Consider the following 23,458-nt stretch of genomic DNA (forward strand, 5'->3'; position numbering starts at 1 on the left):
CTCAAGTACTTCCTGTAGTTTGGGACATTTGTTTTGCCAGTGATAACATGTGTATCACTTGCACCTCTCCTTTGCCTCTCCAGGTCTTTGATTGACTGTGGGCCGTCATACCTGTCAAATACCATGACTACACATTGCATTTCTTGTTTTCTATATATATATATATATATATATATATAATATGTGCCAAACACTCAGTATGATTTTGTGAACGGGTGTGTCAATGCAGGTGCATTTAAAAAAGTACAGATCTGTAATGAGGACCAGAGTTATAAAATCAGTCATAATCACACTGACAGACAAGAGGGGTTTCCGCCGCAGGTTTATATGTACGTAATCTGCGCGACTTGCGCGTCCACATCTCCACGTGCAGTGCTGCATAAACATGGCTGAGTCAGTGATAACTTTCGAGGGGTGGAGGTATGCCCATTATTTTGAGTTTGTCCGAAGAATAGACAGGAATGTGACGGTGAGGTGCAAACTGTGTCCAGGCCAGAAGCTGTTATCCACTGCTGTAAACACCACGTCAAACCTCAACAAACACCTGCAAAGAACACATGCTAAGGTGAAGCTAATAGCTAAGGACCCCCGAACCCAGAGTGAGGATGTTGTGAGTGCGCTGCCGCCGACTCCGAAGCAGCAAAAATGACCGGTAACCAAAGCAGAGATGGACAGGCTTGTAGCATCCTTCATAGTAGAGAAAATGTTGCCCATTTGCACAGTGGAATCACCATCGCATCATTCAGAGATATACTGCGCAAAATACAGATAGCAGGAGACAGAGGACAGCCATGGTCAGAGCTATCTGGATCAGTCTTATGCGACAATGGAAACTGAACTAAAGAGAACATTTGAAACTTTAGCAGTCTGCGTGATCTGCCTGTAGGGAGGGGCGGGCCGGCCCTGCGAGTAAAGTAACGAGTAAAGTAACGAGTTACTTTATGTAGAGAGTAACGAAGTAGTGTAATATATTACTTTTTTTTAGTAACGACCCCATCTCTGATGAGGACCCAGCTCTGAAGAATAACACAAGTGTTATAACCTAAAGCAAAACAAATGTCCCAAACTACAGGAAGTACTTGAGGAGTAGTGGAAACAAGACTGCACTGTGCATGTTTGTGAGCAACTACATTGTCACTGCTGCCCCACAGAGACTACACTCAGGATTTGACGAAGGGGAGGAGGTGAAGAGCATCTGCACAGCAGGAGTAAGCAGTTTGACATCACTGATCACATCACAGTGATCAGGAGGAGACAGACACAAGGATGGTGCTCCATGCCATACATCTTGCAGAGTCATATTCCCGCATCATTGTGAGGTCTGATGACACAGGTGTGGAAGTACTGCTCATATATTATGCAAGCAAATACATGTTTGGTTCATCTCTAGTGTACATGCATGCAGGCCATGGAATGAGAGAGATATATATCCCCATCAACACCATACTGTATGTGAGAAAATTGGAAAATACATAATAATAATAAATTGTATTTGTAAAGCACCTTTCATTGCTAAAAGCAATCCCAAAGTGCTACAGGAGGCGTAAGAAACAAACTAAATAAACAAAAGTTTAATCAAAGGCTTTTTTTAAAAGAAAGGTTTTTAGGCCTTTCTTAAAGGCGTCAGTGGTCTGTGGAGTCCTCAGGTGATCTGGGAGGGAATTCCACAGGTGAGGAGCAGCTGCACAGAAAGCCCGATCCCCCATTGTGCGGAGTTTGGTCCTGGGGGGGCGAAGCAGATGGTTTGTTGTGGAACGGAGGTTGCGTGTGGAGGTTTGCGATGTGAGTAGTTCTTTGAGGTATGAAGGAGCATTCCCGTGGATGCACTGATGGGCGAGCAGTGAGATCTTGTATTCAATCCTGAATGACACAGGAAGCCAGTGGAGGGAATGAAGGACGGGTGTGATGTGGTTGTACTTTCTCACCCTCATCAGGATCCTAGCGGCACTGTTCTGTACGTATTGGAGCTTCTGAAGGCTCCCGCTAGGAGTCCCGATAAGGAGAGCGTTACGGCCCGTCCACACAGCGGCGTGCGTTGAAGCTTGCCGGCGGGTGTGTCTGAAACTCGACCAACAACCAATCACATGAATCTCCCGCCCCTGACACACAAGCAGCGGTTTGATTGGCTAGAGCTTGTACTGGCATATGATTCGATTGGCTGACGCTTCTGCCGAGGCTTCAAAAGTTGAACATTGCTCAACTTTTGCAGCGAGTCACGCCAGCAAAGCTCCGCTTCGCTTCCCACAATGCAGTTTGGCGAAAAGTGACGTCACCCCATTCAAAGTGAATGGTGAAGCTTTCAACGCACGCCGCTGTGTGGATGGGCCGTTACAATAGTCAAGCCTTGAGGAAACGAAGGCATGGACCAGTTGTTCAGCATCTGACAGGAGTTTTGCAATGTTCCTGAGGTGGTAGTAGGAGGTTTTGCACAGGTGTTTGATGTGGGTGTCAAAGGTCAGATGTCGGTCAAATCTTACACCCAGGTTGGTAACTGCTGTGGAGAGGGGTATGTTTTGGCCAGAAAAGGTGATGTGGGTTATGGGGGATGACTGGACCTGGTTTGGTGTGCCAACTAAAATAGCCTCTGTTTTGGAGCTATTTAGCTACAGGGAGTTTTGTTGCATCCAAGGCTTTATCTCCTCAATGCAGGTGTTAAAGGATGTTGATGGGAACGGTGATGATGATGGTGACAGTGAGGATGCATGTGGGATAGGGTCTGTCTTTATATATAGCTGCGTGTCATCAGCGTAGCAATGGAATGATATTCCATGCTGGCTGATGACACGGCCAAGGGGCAGAGTGTACAGGGTGAACAGAGTGGGCCCGAGGACCGACCCTTGAGGGACACCACAGGTGACAGGGTGTGTCTGGGACCTCGCACCTCCCAAGGAGACGTACTCTGTTCTTCCAGACAGGTAGGACTGGAACCAGCTCAGGGCGGAGTCAGAGAGTCCGATGGTGTATTGGAGGCGCTGAAGGAGGATGTTATGGCCGACAGTGTCGAATGCTGCAGTCAGATCCAGGAGGATGAGGAGAGATGGGGAACCAGTGTCAGCCGCCATCAGCAGGTCGTTTGTGACCCTCAGGGTTCTTACGGTCATTCAAAACCTGGAAAAGTAATGGAAATTCAAAATGCTAATTCCAGGCCATGGAAAGGTTATGGAAAAAAATATTCATGGAAATTTAACTAAAGTTCAAATATAATTTATATTTTATCTAATCGCCAAAATAGTAATACTATAATGATAATAAATACTGTATCGTATAGTAATGAAACGTAAAATGGCATTTAACTGACGAGGTATTTTGCTGAAGAGATTTTAGTTGCTTTAGCCTGTAGAAGCTAGTAAGCCTACTACATGATAGGCACAACATGTTTCATATGCAGACCTTATTTTCCTGTTCCATGTTAAAATAAACAATTTTCAGTGGTACCGCTGAGAAAGAGTAATTTTTTTGGTCATGGAAAATTAGGTAAAGGTCATGGAAAAGTCATTGAACTTCATTGATGAAAAAGTGTATGAACCCTGGACCCTGACCAGAGCTGTTTCAGTGCTGTGGGCGGAACGGAAACCGGACTGGAATTTCTCAAAGAGGGCGTTTAGTTGGAGATGGTCCTGAAGCTGGGCGGCAACTACATGTCTAACTGTCTACCAGCATGTCATGCACTCACTGGCTGTGTCACAACAATTAGTTAGTACAGAATAGGAAAGACAACAGCATTCACCAAACTCAAGACCCATCTCAGCAAACTCAAAGATCTGGCCCATTTTGGACTCTCTGCCAGCTTGGAAGAGTCTTTGCCAGTCGCAAGAGAATTTGCGCTTCTGCTATATGGAAAAAAGAAAAAGGAAATTGGACTGATGTGCACAAACTTGGATGAACTGAGGTTCATAATTGCATCAACAACAGATGCAGCCTCGGAAAATCTGCCGCCAACAGAGGATGCATTTCAACAACATGTAAAGAGCAATGTTTCAGACAGCGATATGGTGTCACAGCCCGAACCCAAACCCTTGTTTTTGAGTCCTGTTGGCAAGGGGTGGATTGTCAGAGATGGGGCCATTCAACCAGTGCTATTCACAAAACCCCCAGCACCTACAGAAGTGAGAGACATTACTCACTTGTATTGCAAAGATGCAAAGTGTGGAGAGAGTGGAAAGTGCCAGTGCCTCTCTGTTGGCCTTCCCTGTACAGATTTGAATGTCAAAATGTGTCCCCTAACGTTTCTGAGGAACCTGACATTTAACATTATTATTAACAGATACATTATAGTATCTATATACTTGACCTCTCACAGAATTATTTGATGATTTATATACTATACTTTGAATTAAAGGTGGGGTAGGTAAGTTTGAGAAACCGGCTCGAGATCGCTAGAATTTGAAAATACACAACCGGAGAAAATCTGCCACTTCCTTAAAGAGCCCCTCCTCCAACACACACAAACGCGCACATGACCAATGTGGGCACGAGATAAGTTTGTGCACAGATGGAAGGCTGACAGGCAGGTAGGCCATCCAGTTATTTTAGCCGGGCCGGCTAAAATAATTGGTTGTGCTTTTTACAGTATTACGGCTTCCACAGATGACATTTTTTTATGGATTTTTTGTCAAAGCACTTAAGATATTCATTGCTATCGGGATGTTAAGAGCATTCCATGGAATATAACAAAAAGTGTATCTCGAGCCGGTTTCTCAAACTTACCTACCCCACCTTTAAGGTTCCAGTTTCAATAAAACCTGTACTATTTACACCTATGTTTTAGAGGCTTGCAATTTAGAACTAATACACTTTATTGTATTGGGTTACTCTTATTCTGACTATTTGGTGATGTAATTCAGCCACCTGGTATTTCCCTTGCCAAATATAATGACCATTAGAGTGAGCATTCTTAACTTATAGGCTATTATGCCACTTATCCCCCATTCGGAATTTGACTGCAGATATTTCCATACAACTACTGGTTAGTGTTCAATAGCACCCTAGACAATTCAGTAATGCTATATTTTTTAGGGATTTCTGTTTTTCTGATAAATGAGAGAAAAGTGATTGAATCCTATGTTCCTATCACCAAAAGTACAATTTCCGTCTAAACTAAAGCTAAGTTTACAGGACTATAATTCAGTATTTCTTTAGTTAAATAATTGTCTGACTATTTGGTGATGTAGGACAGCCACCTGGTTCATACCTCAGCAAATCTGAAGAGGAAAAGAGTGGTCATTCTCAAGTTATGGGCTTTTTTGTCACCTTTCCCATATTCTGCCTGGTCTAATTTGGCTCTTTTTCAGGGATTTGGGTAGTTCTAAAGAACAACCAAAAAAACATTTTTTCCCCCAAAATAAAATTTGACAACAATCAATTTCATTAATGGGAGACCCTAAAGATAAGAAAAATCATTGTTGTCATTTGTTCTATCTCGGGTAGGGGTATCTCAAAATCTGAGGGCCCTTCCTGCTAGACTATAAACCCAGGGTGAGATTCATAGGCCGTGTCTCAATTCAGGGGCTGCACCCTTCGGAGTACGCAGCCTACGCGGTCCACGGAGGACCCAGCCCACGTAGACCGGGTAGGCTGGACCGAGCGGCCTACGAAATGAGAGGGGGTGTTTCTCAATCGCGAGTAAAGCTGCTTCAGAGCCACTATTTCAAGCATACTACGTCATCGAGTGCCGCCGAAGTACTGTTCCAATCTCTAGCATACTTGTGGCGCATTTCCACCATGGCGCGGAGCGCGGTTTAAGCGTGCCGTGTCGTGCCCGTTTTTGGTTGCGCTTCCACTAGGCCTAGTTACGACCCGGCCCGGCCCGGGGCCACTTTTTCACCTCTTTTCTGGCCCGACAAAATTGTGGTTCTATCGGGGCCAACAAACAGGGCTGAGTCGGGCTGAGTATGCTAAACTAGAGAGAGGATCGCTGGCAAGGGGGCTACAACTACAACAAGATGGACATATTTGACCGTGATTTAATTGTAATACACGTTTCAAAATGATGCCGAAGTAACAACATACTGATACCGGTTAGTAAAAACCATGAATTAATGCTTTGGCAAGTTTGCAGACAGACGGCAGGCGAAAAACCTTTTAAAATGCGTGTTTTCTAGATGGAGATTGGCTAAGCTAACGCAGTATATGCTCCGACCGTCCACACTCACAACAACGGCCTATACAGACATAAATAAAGCAGCGACTGTATTCACCATGACACAGGCAGTCTGTGGTGTGTACTTGTTTAACTTTTGTCGAGTTTCTGAACATATATAAGGAGCTGTGAGCTCTGAGTGCTAACAGCTAACGGCTGTGTTGTTTTTCTGGGGTTCTCATTGAAGATGACGTCACGGCTCCGCCTACACTGCGTTACTATAGTAACTACCCCAGTTCCTAAACTGTAATGGAAGCGCAGCATGAAGTGAGCCGGCCCTGTTAAGGCCCAAGCAGTACCGAGCGTGGCCGAGGCCGACCGTGTGGTGGAAATGCGCCATTGGAAATCTACCGAGCCCGGCGTACTCCGTTTGGAGAAATATCGAGGCTGCACATGAGTAGACTCCGCGGTCTTAAAATCCCCACAATGCTTTGCGCACGGACCAATTTCCCCAAATCTGTGGCGGAAGATGTAAGGCGGGGCCTCTCATATGACGCACACCTGCACACTTGCTAGCGTGTTCCACACTTCGTTTTCCGAATGCCAGGAAGTATTCTTGACTCGCTTCTGAAGCAAGATGCTCGGCAGACATGTGCTACCAAGCAAGCGTACTCGCGATTGAGAAACACCCAGGGTCTAATCTACGGAGCGCTTCGTATTTACGTCACGTGATACACGCTGTTCGGTTTAATCCAGCAGCCTGCTAGCAAATTAGTTTACAAGCTAACTCAGCTGAAAAGGATCCAGAAACTTTACTTTTACATTTTTTGGAGATCACCATCGGCGATGAAATAAAGAGAAATTATAAATTAAATATTATATAAATTATATATAGCTGATGTAATTTAATCATATTATTTCATATTTAAAATAAGTCTTAATTTTTCTGTACTAATAAAACAATATGTTTTTTAAATGAACAAAAGCATGTTGTATAGATTGATTCTTAACAATATTAGTGTTCTAATCTTAATAGCTGTGATCATAACAGTTTATATTCTCCTTCTTCCCCTAAACCTGCCCAGATTATGTCCCACTGACCCCAGGTCAACACCTCCAGGTCCAGCAGCACCGTGACCCCCCGCTCTGCTGAAATACACAATTAAACATTTTCTATGACCTATTTTTTGTATTAATAAAATTAAACTGAAGACAGTTTAATGACCTAGAGATATCATATTATTCCACTGCTTATGTACACATGTTGGAAATAATGGTTAAAACCTCAGTAAATGAAATAAACAATGTGTTTAACAATTACAATTTAATATTGTATTTTCATTTTATCACAAAGTAGAGGTAAGAATATATCCATCCTCTCTCTGCAGCTTCATGTCTTCTATTATTATAACTTTCATCATTGAGACAGAGGAAATCAATCATGTTATTTAACATCACCAGCAGTAAAACAAATATCAGCAAAAGTGTGTTTATGGAGTTGTTTATTTGTATTATATGTGCAGCGAGTATATAGAAGCAGCTGTTTGGGGAATCAGACAGACTCAAGCTATAATTGTTACATATCTATTAAAAGAAAGGACACATACAAAATCTAATTCTGAAACTAAGACACAAGTCTGTAGGACGGCAGTAAGCAGAGGTCTGGGTGGAGGATGTTCCTGATCGCCGTTTTGCTTTCTCCAGCACCACGGGGGTCCAGGTGGATGGCAGCTCTGTCCTGATGATCCGCTGTGCACTCTTCAGATTAGGGGTCCTTCTCCAGCAGATCCATTTCTCCAGAATTGTACTAATTACAGAGAAAAACAAAAAAGTGAATTAATCATATTAAACACAGGGTTGCAGAAGTATTATTGCAAAATTTTACTCTAAGCATTTCAGACAAACAATCCCTAAAGTATCATTCAAAATGATGTACTGTTCTGGTTTTAAAAAAACTAAAGAGATGAAATGACAGTCACACGTGCATCCCTTTGACAGCACGGCACAAACTAACATCAAGCTAAAGGCTGCTGTCTATTTGTGATTGTGTTATTATTATGGGATTAGGATACATTAAATACACTTTAACCTAAATAAAAGATGATCAAATCTGGTGGAAATATTTAAAATAGGCTTTTCTTTTAGCCCTACCTTAAGCCATCTGTATGTCAAATATGTCTTATATGTCTTAAATGATATGATGAATTGGAAATGGGGGACCCTGATGTAAACAAGACGAAAGTCTTTCTCTGGTCTGCATCCCCTTAACAATTGTATGTTTTGAGCTGTACTGTACTGTACCCAATATACAAGCTGTTAATAAACTTTTCAATCAATCAATCAAACCTACCTCAAAGCAGCATGAGCTGAACACAAAGGTTGTAATGTTGTCCCAAAGTTTAATAAACAGTAAAACATGTCAGAGAAATAAATAAAGCTAACAGCAGCTACACGTCAGGGTAGCCTTTTATAAATCCCACCGTACTGTAGGCTATACCGGTCTAAATGTATGACTTTAGTAAACTTCTGAATTGAATTAAAAATAAGTGTAAACAACAGTGCAGTACGTCCAGCTAGCTAGTTAGCGTCACATATTTATCCGTATTATTTAACGAAAATGTACGTTTTAATGCCCCTTGGGTTTGACGTGTGTGACATTAGTTAATTTAAAGTAAGTTAAAAACCCAATACTCACATTTATTAGTGATTCCTCCGCTTGCTGCTGCTTTTAAATCCACTCTGCTGGGGAGACCGGAAGCCATTTCATTTGAAAAAAACTCACTCTTCCCTGCGCGCATTGCACCCTGGGATATGGTAGGCCGCGGAGTGTACATCAGATGTATCCTTCAAATTGGGGGAAAGAAGGCTGCATTCGTGGGCCGCATTCGGAGGAGTCTCGTCTTTTTTTTAAATTGGGACAGCCTTCTTTCGGCGGAAGTGACGTATGCGGTCTACGAATGCACCCTTCGAAGGATGAAACCCCTGAATTGAGACACGGCCATCTCATAAACGTATGCGGCGTGCGTCATGACGTCACGGTCTGTACGTTCTTCTTAATATGCTTCAGAGTCCGACCAGGAGAGGCTGCCTTGGCCTGCTGCGCTAAACACTCATCCGTTCCTAACGGATTGCTGGACATGTATTTTACTTTGTGCTGAGGTGTACCATATTGCGTGGTAAGTTATGTTTACATCAGGCTAAACGGCTGACCCTTAAATGCCTATTGATTTATAAATCACTGTGTTTTCTCCCCCTTGCTAACTAGCCTTAGCTAGGTGCAGATAGCGTTAGCTATCGTCTGACCACAATATTAGCTTCACGTTCAGTTGAAGCCGTTTGCGGCTGATTTTTATTTATGCCTGTCTGTAGCTTTATCACTCCCAATGAGCCCTCGACATTGATTTACTCGTATTATTTTCAATTAAACACAAGCTTTCTAAGCAGGCTCACGTTAACCAGCTTCCTATCTACAATTGTTGTTTGGGAAATGTTCAGTCGCCCCCTGGCTGCATACGATACTCATGAAACCCTGCACATACACAAAAGTCTTGCTACGTAATGGTCATGTATAACGTCTGGGAAATCCTGCCAGAGCTCTGTTTGCTCAACACAGCTCATGTTAAATGGCCTCTTCCCTATACAATTATTTTACATACTTTATAATACTACGTACAGATTTGGTCTTTTGAAAATATCCATTTGCTATTTCAGTTTGCTGAGACATTTCTTTGGTCGAGATTCTAGTAAATAACAATAGTGTTTATAGTATTGTGAATATTAAAGGTCCCATGTCATGGCCATTTCCACTGATCATAATTCCATTGTTGAGGTCTACTAGAATAGATTTATATTGTGCAATTTTCCAAACTCACATTGGTTTCTCATACAGCATCTCTGTAAACTACGTGTATTCACTGAATTTCACTCTCTAGTTGCGTTCGGATAATCCAAAAATCAGCTCCTAACGTCTAACCCTATCGTCTATTCCTTGACCTCTGAGTGAAACGTCACGGGGTTAAGGGATAGTGGATAGGAGAATTCAAAAGGATTTAGGAGAAGAGACTGCGATACTTTAGAGAATCCGACTGCACTTTCACTATCCGACGTGTTTATGATGCGCCAGCGAACGTCATAAATGTGCGTCTGCTGCTGTGGGAAAACTATGGAAACTACAGTTTCAGCAGACTACAACATGGATGTATAATAAGAATGAGGGACTACTGTAAACTCATCTAGAGACTCTGCACCGTGCTCTGATGCTGTTGTTTTATGCTTTATGAACGTGGACAACAGAGAAACATATTCTTCATGACCAAAGTTGGAATTGAAATAAAAAAGGAAAGTGAAACTTATGCTCGTCACCCTCTCCCTCCGGTCCACATTAATACAAATGATCCCAATACGTATTATTTTATGAAAAGATCTTAAAATCAATACAAATGTATTTATTATAAACGTTATTCCTTAACATCTATCACTGTGTATATCACCATTCAAACATCTTTTAAAAGTTGAACAAACCCCACACAGCTCAGTAAAGACTGTGAAATGTTGACTTTATTTGATCATTTCAGTAAAAAATAATGTTCATATTTCTCTTTTTGATTATAATACTATGATCGTTCAAAACAAAGCACTTTGGCAAGTTACCACATACGTTTAAAAAGCTTAAAGGACACCTATCATGCTATATTTAAATGATATATTGTAGGGCCATACCTATATAAGGTATATTTATACGTTTCTGTTTTCAAAATACCAAACAGATCATGCATTTTAGCCATGCCTCATTTTGCTCTATTTGCTGTTCTCCAGCACTGTTTTTGCACGGGTCTGATTCTGTGAGCTGCAGCTGACCACGCCCCCCTGCAGGAGAGGGGAGCCGTGCTCTGATCAAGTCAGAAGAGGGGGAGAAAAATAGATCTCCGTCCTCCGTGTTTTATTATATTATTATAGGCCTATAGAGTCGTTATTCATTTGTTTTAAAGCTCAATAAATAACAAAGAAGACCTTTGACCGGCACTTTTCTAATTTTGTCCGGAAGATTTAAACTTTAACGGACATCTTGACCGGCGAAAGAAAACCTAACTGAAACTCTGCCGCATGGTCCTCTCGTTCCTTGGAAGAGGCGGGTGTTTGTCATCTGCTGGTGGACTAACCGGAGATAATTACAGTGCTTGCCTCGACTGGGAGGGATTGCATTGAATTACAGCAGCGGCAGCAAACGCTTGCCTCGGGGAGGGAGGAAAAAAAGCCACAGCGGAGAATAAACAGAAGGGTAACCATAGCAACCATGCGTGGGAAGTCTTCTTCACTGCTTTTGTGGCAGACTACAGCGCCACTTACAGGCCTGGCATATGTACTACAGCGTCTCCAGCGCTTTCGAGCGTCGAGTGTTCAAATCTGGATCAGTTTTTATCAGATCCGTTGCAGCCCCTTTTTTAGAGATTTGGGTATGGAGGAAAATAGAGAGGGTTGTGTTTTCTGACACTTGGTGAGTTCCCTGGAACACCGGGGACACATATTCACGTATAAAAGACATACAAAAGTGCATTTTGCATGATAGGTCCCCTTTAATAAGCGCCGTAACTTTCATGATATCATTTCTCGGTCATAATCTGTTGTTTCTGTGAACGGTCGACTGTTGTGTGACGGCAAATGCTGCGGCTGCAAGGCATTGTGGGGCAGCATTTTCTCCTCTCCTTTCGTCAAGGGAGGTCCAGTGGTTCCTAAGCTAAAGGAGGTTATAAAGGAAGTTTGAAACCTCCTTTCCTATCATCTAGAGAATTCGAACGGCACTTATCATGGCTGCAACTGAGGGACTTCCGGGTCATTTCACTCTGTTAGGAAGGTTCCTAAGCTAAATGGACTATTCGACTTCAGCCTCTGCCTTTAACGGCTCGTTGGAGCTCCAATAGCTCCAGCCCCCACCCTCCCTGTGAGCACAGTGTGCTCTGATAGGTCGGGACGCTGTGAATCGTGCTGAGCTCCGTGGGGGTGTGGTTTCCTTGTTTAGCGATACACAGCCAAACACAGCCAAACTCATCCTGACCTGAGCACACACAAACTCACAGCCGAAGTAAAAACAATAAGTGTGGCTTGATATTGAGTAAGAAAAAGGTTGATAAACGCTGTGAGATGGTTCTGCAGAGAGAATTTCGCCGTGATCCCAACTGTCTGTTATCAGCCTGCAGCCAGGGAGGAGAAATCAGCAGAGCTGCCTGCACCGAGTGTGTGTGTGAGGAAGTCCGTGGATTGGTCAATTTGGACCAATCAGCAGGGGCTTAACGTAACGGCTCCACGGATTGGTCCATTTGGTTCCGGTTACCGCATGACCGTATCACGTCTGGGCGTGGCTACTGGGTATCCAGACGTTATGATGCCCAGGAAGAACATGAGAAATCTCCAACGAGGCGTTTTGGGGAGGTCTTTTCTGTGTTAGAGTTTTACTCCCTACAGGGTGTACTTTGAGGGTGTTTGACTCTGCAGACCGATTACATGCATAAAAACCCTCATAACACACAAGGGGATGGGTAATAACCGGAAAAGCATGACATGGGACCTTTTAAAATAAAAGACAAAGCTGCGAAGGTATTGAAAATATAACATACAACAAAGACATTTTGTTCTATGGTAAACCATTAACATTTTCAGTGGGGGAGGCCCAAAAGTAGAATTAAATACTTGTAACAGGCCCAGCTTTCATAGCTGTATTGTCTGCCGCAAATTTCATTCAGAATTGTATTTGGTTCTGTGGTTGTTTAAATCTATGTGTGTATGTTTGTTGTGTACTGATATTTTGGAAATGGGTATCTCTGAATTTTTACACCCTTAACATGCTGACTGCAGTGGGGATTGAACCAGTCTCCCCTGCTCCGAAGATCAGTGCACTTACCCACAGAACCACAGCCATCCAGTTTTATATTTCAAAGTGAGCATTCCTCCTGCCAATTTCCACATGTGGTTGTTGTTGACAGGTCTTAATTAGTCTTGAGCATAGTAAGCCATTAAACCTGCTCACTATGGGTGTTCCAGCATAGTGTTTTTCTCTTTTTGGGGGGCAGATATCAATTACAACATTTTGAAATGATAATAAAGATCCTCTGCATTAAGAATCTTAAAGCAATGCAAAGTATGTTCAGAAGCTCAGATTGGAAATCTTTGTTAGCCAGTTGGAAAGTCAGAAAGCCCAACTGCTTCAAGTTAAATAAATGGCTGCAAGATTTTCTCAAACTTTTAGTATGGAAAGGATATCTATATTATGGAGTATATCATGATACAAGACCATTTGCATGGAAACAATGAAATTGACACTGTAAGCCTTAAAACTGAAACCATTTTGGGACAAGAAATAATATTAATAATCATAACATCATATACATGCAATTGACGACTATTGGTCGATTAGAAAAATCTTTAGTCGAGGGCAGCCCTAGTAAAATGTACAGTGAGATGTTATAAGTCCAGTTAACAAAAGAGAAACTATGGAGCAGTGAGTTCTAGGACAGCCGTAGATGAGTTGTTATAAAGTGTTATTGCTGTTGGCAGGAATGTTTTCCTCTGTCCTCGTGACAGCGGAGCTGGAGCAGTCTGTTGGAGAAGGAGCTCCGCTCTCTGTCCAGTTGTTGTTGGAGAGGCTGGTAGGGGTTATCCATGATTGACAACAGTTTGTTCAGAGTCTTCCTCTCCACCACAACAACAACAAAAGTGTCCTGTTTGACGCAGATGACTGAGCCAGCTTTCTTAACGAGTTTATTGAGTCTGCTGGTGTCACCGACTCTGATGCTGCATGCCCAGCAGACCACAGCAAAGAAGAGTGCACTGGCAACAACAGACTGGGACAAGATTTGTCAAGATGTCCGGCAGTGGCTCAGTCAGTAGGGGTTTGGACTGTGAGCCGTAGGGTCGCTGGTTCAAGTCCCCGACCATACCTAAATATGGAGTGTAGACTGCTACTGGAGAGGTCCCCGTTCACCTCCTGGGCCCTGCCGTGGTGCCCTTGCCACATTCAGAAGCAGATCATTTCTTCCAGTCCACTCCAAAAATTAATCAACCAGCTCTCGTTACTCCTCTCTAATGTTACAAAACAAAAATGACCATGTTCACGTCTTAAAGTCATCCTGAGGCCTTAGTTTTGGTTTAAAATTACACAACATCATGTATGTGTTGCTTCTTTTGGGCTTGTTTTCATAGACCTGGTTGCTTATTTCTCTCAAATCTGGCAACAGAGTGGGCAGGGCGCAGTGTCTAATAGTAGCAGTAAGCTAACGAGAGGCTACGTTCAGCTGGTGACTCGGGAGTAGGGACAGAGAAAATGTCAGGAGTTTGGAAGTATTATAAAATTGAAAGCGAAGGCAGTGTAACAGCCAGATGCAATGTTTGCAAGGCGGAGGTTCCGCGTGGTGGAAAGAACAGAGCTACGTTCAACACGACCAATCTAATACGCCACCTGAGAAACCAACACCAACAACAACACAACGAGTACACAGCGGCCACTAGGGATGGGTACCGAGCCCCGGTATTAAACGGGCCCCGGGGCTGAATTATTAAAGACCGTGGTACCGTTAAGCTCCGACGTTATCGGTCTTTTTATCGGTACTGGAGACATCTAAAAAATATGTCATGTGTATTATTGCTACACAAACATTATATTGCAGTTTTAGTGTCGCCAACTCCGTTTCTAACACGCAAAAAGACTGCAAAATGCGTCATTTTTAGTATTTTCGATCTCTCCAATCCAGACGAGAGATCTCTCTCCCCCGTCTGTGTGCGAGGGGGCGGGGCAGTTTACACACACGCAGCTGCTACATGCAACAACACACACACACGGAGGAGATGGCGGAGAGAACGCGCTCCGAGGTGTGGTTAAACTTTACCCGTCTCGCTCGTTGCCTAAAGTGCAATAAGAGTTTAGCATGTCAGGGCGGTAACACGAGCAATTTGTCTAAACATCTTGCAAAAGTGCACCATATTCAGACGGAGAAATGCACCGGGTTCGACTGTCTCTCTAGTAGCTCTGTAGCCCCATCCACGAGTAACGTTTCCACGTCAGGTGTTATGTATGCTAGCAGCAACACACGGAGCTAACTCAATGATTCAAACATGGGTTAATGATTAGAGGGAACCGAGTTATTTAGTTTGTTAAAGTTTCAGCCATTCTGTTCACAGTTCTGTCATCAGATTATTTAATATGATTTGTTAAAACGTTGTTGTTTCTGTTGATGTGAAATATTATGCATTTCATTTAAATAAAAAGCAATGTTAGTTTTGTTCACAATTTGTTAATTTTCATTTAATCGTTTATTTGAATAGGGACAATGCACATTAATGAACACTTTAGACAAATAATGCTTCAAGTAGGGTGACCAGGTGACAGAAAGCCACAAGTGGGACAGAGAGTATATTTGTGTGGGACAATGTGGGACATGTAAATGTAATGTTGACGCATGAACTGTCAACGGGGGGGGGGGTACACTGTGGACCTCTGTCGCCTGTCAGCGCAACTTACATAATGCCGTTTAAAACATAATCATAATGGCAGAAAAGCGTTTTGTCCAATCAAAATGAAATATGCGGGACATCGTCTCAATTTGCGGGACACACCAAAAGTCGTGAAAATGCTGTGCAGTCCCGCGCAAAGCGGGACATCTGGTCACCCTAGCTTCAAGTGTAAATATGCCGGATTTTAGCTTTGAGCTAATTTCCATCCGTCGTCCCTGACATACAACATATAGTTAGTTTACCTCATTTTTCTCTCCAAAAGAACCGATAAGAGTACCGTTAAAAGACCGGACCGATAAGCGGTATCGATAAAAGTAGTAGTACCGTTAAAACCTTAACGATACCCATCCCTAGCGGCCACTCAGGTAACGGCACTGAAACAACCAACACTTTCAGAGACTTTTAAAAGGAAAGAGAAACTGCCCCAGAACAGTGAAAAGGCCAAAAAAATAACAGCCAAGATAGCTGAATTCATCGCGTTGGATGACCAGCCGTTATCTGTGGTGGAGAACGTGGGGTTTAAGGGACAACTTGAATGCTTTTCTCCTTTTTTTTCTCTTAATGCATTGCATAAAGATCGGATCGGGAAAAATCGGTATCGGCAGATTGTCAAAATCAAATGATCGGAATCAGATCGGGAGCAAAAAAAGGTGATCGGGACATCCCTAATGAAGACTGGATCTGAATTATTTGTTTGTATTTGGTGGTTTGTGTTCCAGCTGTCGATCAGCAACTATATATCCACCAGTTAAAGAAAATACAACTAATGTGTTGTGTTATATTAGCTGTACAATTTACCACATATGGTGTTCTTAGTTTCCATACCTCCTGTGTTTTACGAGCGACTTATCAAGTAGGCTATTGGCGAACGGCATAAAACATGATTAAACATGATAGTATATAAAACCATGCTCGTATCTATACAACCTATAGAAATGCAAAACGGCGTCAGTTTAAAGTAATAATGTCCTTCTGTTTACCGCATCATTTATGAGAATACATTTCTTAACAAGAGAACATAATCCAGGGGTGATCAATAACATTTCCGTATTTATTTATTTCTCCAAGTTATGTTTTTGTGTGCACTGAGGAGTCTCAAACAGGCGTTTGTTAAATCATTTTAGGATTGGCTTTAATCAATTTGTGAAAATGAATTCTTCATATATGACAAATGAGAGATAACATTATATTTATGGTATTATTTCCACATATTTCTCTCCATTCTTCCTTCTGCCAACGGTGTCGCAGTTTCTCGTCTCTCCCGTTTTTGTGCTTAGTGCGTGCGCATGGGTCAGAGTTTTGCGTGGAGGATAATATTGTTTTTTATAAATCGCAAACATTGCGTAGAAACTGGCGTACACCATCTTTTGAGTGTATGCACAGTTTATAAATGAGGCCCCTGGCCTGTACTCGCATACCCCTTTCCCACCAAACCAGTTCCCGATTAGGCTCTGTGCTTGCGCTTTTCTGGTTCCGAATCGGTTCTTGACGGGCAGTCGAGTTTGGCCGGATAAGAACTGGTGTTCTGGGCCAAGAGCCGGCCGCGTTGCAGTGGAAACGGGAAGAACCGGTTCTTAATCTGGCACTAGCTCCGAACTGGCCCTGGAACTGCTTTGGTGGGGAAGGGGCAACAGCGAAGCGGGGGAGGGGGCTTGATGCGTCAGTGGAGGAGAGGCAGAATGCTCAACAAGGGGGACAGTGAGGGGGGGTCAAAGGCATTGAAAGCTGTGGGGGGATGTCGAAGCCAGGCTGTGTGGTGGTGGTGAAGTGGAGGGGATAGTTGAGGGCACCCTCCGTCTGTCATCCCTCCTTGATGGCATTCATTCGAGTCCACACATCTTTGCTATTGTTCTCCTGTAGCTTGGCCTCCAGCTTCCTCCTGTAGGATTCCTTGCTCTCACTCAGCTTGTACCTTAGGTCATGCTTCTCATCACTTCCTTGTCCCTGGACTTGAAGGCTTCCTTTTTCTTATTTGAAAGTGATTTCAGGACGCTAGTAATCTAGGGTTTATTATTTGGGAAGCAGTGTACAGTTTTAGCCGGCAAAGTGGTTTGACTATGTAGTCAGTGATGCAGTTAGTCATGTTGTTGATGTCCTCTCCATGTGGCAAACAAGCACATCCCAGTCCCTGGTCTCAAAGCAGTCCTGTAGAGCCTCATTTGCCCCGTGAGTCCACGTTCTCACAGTTCTTGTTGATACAGGCTGCAGCTGAACAAGAGGGACATATTTTGGTGCCAGTAAGACAAGGTTGTGATCCGATCTGCCAAGGGGGAGGGCTGTGGCATAGTATGCATCCTTAGAATTTCCATATAAAAAGTCCAGAGTTTTATTGTCTCTGGTGGGGCATTTAACATTTGTGAAGCTGGGAGAGCTGTGTTGTTGTCCGGGATGTGTGAGTGCAGCCACGTCTCTGTATAACACATGATATTGCACTCACAAGACTCCCACTAGGTCTGGACGCGGAGCTCGTCCATCTTATTGCCAAAGGACCTCACGTTCCAAATTATAAGCATAAACATACTTGGAGCTGCTTGCAACAGGCTGCCACCTAGCACGGCGCCATCTTGCATTGATGAAAAGATGGATGTCTGCCTTCTTGAATATAATGGAACTAGATGGCACCTGTATTTTGTTGCTCAAATGCAAATGCATTTGAAAAGCTCCGCAGCAATGTTTCCTTTGAAACCATCATGTCCTGGTTCCTCAACATGTTCATTAAAAGACAGTGCCGGAGAAAGTATGAATCGAGTCATAGATGAGAGGCCCATGCTCATTAGCTTATCTGCTAAATAGAACAAACACTAACTTTAAGATAACTCCCAAACATCACAATGAAAAAAGTAATGTAATTATTTACCCATTGTATGTTACTAGTGCCTAAATGCATCATCCATAGCATGTCTTACTTTGTCAAACAGTTTCATCTGGTGGCCACAGTAAACAGTCAGGCTAAAAACCCTTTCAGAACTCAGAAAGACAGCTTTAACCAGTAGCATTAGGGATGTCAAAAGAGCCAATACATAGGAAACAATGCGATTAAAGTATTCTAAAAACATGATGGTGTAGGTTCTATATTACCACCTACTGCCCAGTAGTACTGTCAGGGTTTGAGACGTCATCCCAGATATGATGGAAACCTGAGTTTGGGACGCAGTAAACCAACACCACATAAAGATATTGCTACATTGTGAACAACAACTCCGTATAGAAATAGGCAGGAGGACAGCTAGAAGAAGAATAAGACATACTTTATTAATCCCCAACGAGGAAATTAACTTTTTTCACTCTGGTGTTACACACATTTCTGGGTACACACATTACACAAACAGGGTTGTTATACAGCTAGTTAACGTTAACTGTTACCAGCTTTTTAAAAAAAGGTTCCATAGAGTTGCAGTATAGTGAATTCAAGCTGTATTCAGTAAAAATGTATTGGTATCAAGAATTTAGTCATCACGTTATCCAACCGGGCTTGGGTTATTTAAAAAAAAAAAAAAAAAAGTTACATTGCATAGTCATATGGAATATTTTTGAAATGTTCACACAAATTGGGCTCCAGTAGTTTGTTGATTTTTATTTTTTTCTTATCCCCCTTAGGTGCTGATACATCATGGAAAACCAGAGGGATGAACGTTCAGCTCGCAAGGACATCTTCTTCAAAACCAGCCTGTTGAGAGAGTGGACACACTGATTCGCACATGAAAAGCAATATTTGAATGTCTGGATAAAGTTTTACTCATACTTGCTCATTGAAAAGGGATGCCATCACGGATCATCATGGAAAAGCAGAAATCAGTGAATGCTGCTACTTCATCAAAATTGATCGGAGAATCCTGTACCTTTATCTGCACAGAGTGCGGTGATGGGTTCAGTCAGTACTCTTATCTATTGAGCCACATGACCATTCATGGACCTCTAGAGTCATTTTCCTTTGATGGCTCATCAAATGGATTTGAAGTCCCTCGGGAATATGTGCTGCAAGAAAATGGTACACTGACAGTTGTGAACGGCTTGGAGTCACAATCTTCTGTAAAACCAGTATCTTCTGGAGTCCTGCCATCTCATTTCCCATCCGCCATCAAACGCATGTCTCCAACTCTGAAGCCACAGCATACTCCTTATAATAGAGATGTGTTCGGGCCAAGGCCATCTGACTTGAACCTAGACAAGTCCCGCCAGGGGCATTACCGTTGTGAAATATGTAGCAGATCATTTAACAGCCTGCAGAGTTTGCATCGTCACCAGCAGTATCGAAACACAGAGCGAGGTTATAAGTGTACTCTGTGTTGTAAGATCTTTGAAGGTAGACAGGACCTTAAGAAACACCTCCAAGACCATGTCAAAGAAAGATTCCATTGCTGTAGTCATTGTGGTAAGCGATTCCTTCAAATAGATGCACTAAATGCTCATCACAAAGAAAATCACCTCCCCAAGGCTACAGCTTTGGATGGATGTGTGATAAGGCAGGAGAATAATCTGGAGAAATCATATCCTTGCAGGAAGTGCAAGTTGAATTTTTTCTGGATGTCAGATTTTCAGACCCATTCACTGCATCATTGCAAAGGAAAAGAGCCTGAAGAACCATTAGCGTCCAAAATTGAAGTGAAGTCTAAGAACATAGAAGACACACCACCTAAAAATGTCTACAGTAATGGGACATCTATTGGTGTAAATATTGGAGATAGTAAAATCTTTAGGGATACCAGCAATAAGATTGTTGCTGATTTCTCTCCAACACCATACAGATGCGGTTTGTGTGGTGATCGTTTCCAAAGGTTAACATCCCTAAAGGAGCATCATCGCACACATCAAACTCAGGAGGAAATAGATAAGCTGAATCAAGAATCAAAGAAAACGATTCGGCGAAGAATGCCGCCTAAAGGCCGACGTAGAAGGACGAGTAATCCAAATGGCAAGCTGCATCCTTGCAAGCAGTGTCAACGTGTTTTTAACCATTCTAGCAGTTTATCTCGGCACATGAGATACCATAAGGGTACCATGCACACATGTGCATTTTGTGGTAGACATTTCCCACAGCGCTGTGATTTAAGAAGGCATCTAGCCATGTATCACAAAGCAGAATCGGAAAAGAAACCAGGTTTGAAACACTTGTACACAAATCCCAAAAATGGGCCAGACACCAGTCCTTTCAATGGTGAAATATACACAGACTCTACTGATGAGAAAACCAAGAGCTCCTCTGACAATGAACAAATGTCATCACTAGAGCAGCAAAGAAAGAGCAAACAATCAGGAAAAGCTGGCCGAGTTAACTACAAGTGCCAAGAATGTGGAAAGAGATTTGGGCTGCTATGTGTGTACCAACGGCACTTGCGCTATCACAAAAAGGAACCTAGTAAGTCCCAGAGGCATCCAGCTCAATTCAGGAACACTTTGTCCCTTGAGCTTCAGCTTGAGAATCACCCAAGCTCCGGAGATGCAAATGATGTTGAACAAACATCTTACAACAGAAGGGACGCTGTTTTAGAAAAGGGGAATGCAGATGACATAGAGGATGACTATATGGACCATACTCAAAATGACAAAGGAAATTCCTCAGAGGTCCTTTACGAATGTACTGAGTGCACCGAGACATTCTCATGCCTGGACACATTCCTTCAGCACCAGACTTCTCATGGCTCAGAAAACGGGTAATTATCGTGTCAACCCCAATAGTAACTGTAATTGCCAACAACCAAGTCTTTTTTACTCTTTTGAATACAAGTATTTCAATAACTGTATGATGTAAAGTTTGTTACATTTTTTGACCAACTACTTTAATACATTTTTCTTTGGCATGAAAAGAAACATCTGTTAATAATGAAATATCAAAAACCAATGGGAACCAGAAATCAAGGCTCGGGTGGGAAGCATACCAAATTAATGTGAATAAAAAAACTAAAAAAACTAGTGCAGTCCCACCAATTGCCCCCTAGCAAGGACAAGTACATTGCTACATTGTATTTTTAGTGGCAAATGATGCTGTACTTGTCAATCATATTGCTGAATTATTTTTATTATTTCTTGAGATTGTCTTAAATATGTGATATGAATATGTCTTCCTTTTTGAAAAGGTAGCATTGCTACCCGGTGGATTTTTACTGGTGCCATTAAAGTTGTACAGAGAAATTACTTCAAGTACAGTTTTGCTTTGACTCCCTTTTTGCTGCTATCTGGGGGTTGGAAGCCCCATTGACTATATGTGTAGTCCTTTTACGTGTAATATAGGTGTCCTATTGCGTTGACATTGTAGAACAGCAAATTAATTGCAATTGCACAGATTTATTTATTTTTTCATGAAGTGTATTACATGACATGTTAGCTGGTTAAACATAATAACTAGGGGAAATTGAGTACACATGCTTTGTGGATTTCGAAGAGCCTTTTCTACTTTCAGACTTTCAAGTGCTTGCCTGTCTGAAATCAACCTTATGTGGAGCAATACAGCATTTTCTGGTCAAGAAACAATTTTTTCGTCACCATCAGGCCCGCCCCAACACGAAGATCACGCAGACTGCGTGGGGCCTCACCTCGCGGAGGGGTCCTCACCTCGCGGAGGGAGCCTCACCTCGCGGAGGGAGCCTCATCTTGCGGAGGGAGCCTCATCTGAATCGCAAATGCGCCCCAATTAGGGGGCAGTCCGCCTTACATCGCGCCGTCGAAGTTCGCGACACAGAGGGCCTCGTCACATAACTTTGCGTGGGGCCACACGTTGGCCCTGGTCACCATTATACTGCACTGTGGTATTAACGTTGCAACAGAAGCCTAGCTTTGTGTCTTTAATTAAGCATAGCGATCATTTTTGTTATTAGCAGCTCTATACATTTTAAATATATTAAATCAGCTGGTTATACTGTGGCAAAGTTGTCAAATGCATTTCATTATGGTAGGTCTGCAGTAAGTAAAACACATGTGATAGTGGTCCTTACCCCTGGACCATTCAGTTATTTAAATGAGTATATTTGCATATATATATATATATAAGAGGAAAACATCCTGTATCAATTCTCCAACAATTCTGATGCTGCACCAGCAAAATTATTCTTGCAACTATAGGTTATGTTTGTCTGCTAGATGTCTTTTCTTCCTTGCACAATGACAACTCCTGCCCTAGGACAAAAAGAAAGTACTGTTTTAAGAAAAGGCGCTGTGAAGCAAGAGTATTTTACATTACAACCTCTTTCCCTATTGCAACAAGCACTGTGGCCTCATTGACCTCCGTTTGCTGAAAACATTCATGTTTTTCTGATCCCTCTTTATTATGTTACCAACTGTTACTTCCCAGAGAACTTTTTTCCCTCTAGTGGCCGGCCAGTATGGTTTTGTTTAGCTTTCTTGCCCTTTTAATCCCTTGCCCTTCCCACTTTGAAATCAGCGTAATTAGCTTTTGCAAAGCCAGGAGTTCAGTAATTCTTCTACATTATGTATAACATATGACGGTTGCATTCACACCTAACAGTACATTTATTCCAATAATACATTTAGCAGGTTAGGTGTTCAGCATAAGTTATTATGGAGATCTACCCCGGTAAGAAGTGAACCAGCGTCGTAGGACCGAAAACCCTGAGTTAACCCTGAAGTTACCTCGCTAACTGCAAATCCTGCTTCGTAGTACAGGCCACAGGAGCCAATACCAGGGAAAAACTACGATTAACTCTCAAGACTTAATACACACAATGGTAATCACAAGATTAGACACAGCTGGGAAGGGGAGGTGAAACACAGGGGCAGCAGGTGAACACAATGAGATAATCTGACATAGGAGGGAAAACACAGGAAGGAAGAAACCAGGAGCAAATACATTAAAAAAAAGAAAACGGGAAACTAAACACAGAGACTCAATTCATTCCAATAATACATTTTCATAACAATAGATGT

General features: G+C 42.5%; 1 protein-coding gene across 1 annotated transcript; it reads left to right on the forward strand.

The window, feature by feature from the left end:
• Nucleotides 1-8,846: 8,846 nt before the first annotated feature.
• On the forward strand, nt 8,847-21,723 carry si:dkeyp-84f3.5 (uncharacterized protein LOC334144 homolog). Its single transcript, XM_034127980.1, has 2 exons — nt 8,847-9,255; nt 19,178-21,723. The coding sequence occupies exon 2, from the start codon at nt 19,340-19,342 to the stop codon at nt 21,233-21,235; it is 1,896 nt and encodes a 631-aa protein (XP_033983871.1). The 5' UTR covers nt 8,847-9,255; nt 19,178-19,339; the 3' UTR covers nt 21,236-21,723.
• Nucleotides 21,724-23,458: the final 1,735 nt, after the last annotated feature.

The sequence above is a fragment of the Trematomus bernacchii genome, unplaced genomic scaffold, assembly GCF_902827165.1.
Source record: "Trematomus bernacchii unplaced genomic scaffold, fTreBer1.1, whole genome shotgun sequence".
NCBI classification, from domain to species: Eukaryota; Metazoa; Chordata; class Actinopteri; order Perciformes; family Nototheniidae; genus Trematomus; species Trematomus bernacchii.

Excerpts from the sequence above, each read along its gene's own strand:
- si:dkeyp-84f3.5 (XM_034127980.1), top strand. The coding sequence starts at position 19,340 with ATGCCATCACGGATCATCATGGAAAAGCAGAAATCAGTGAATGCTGCT.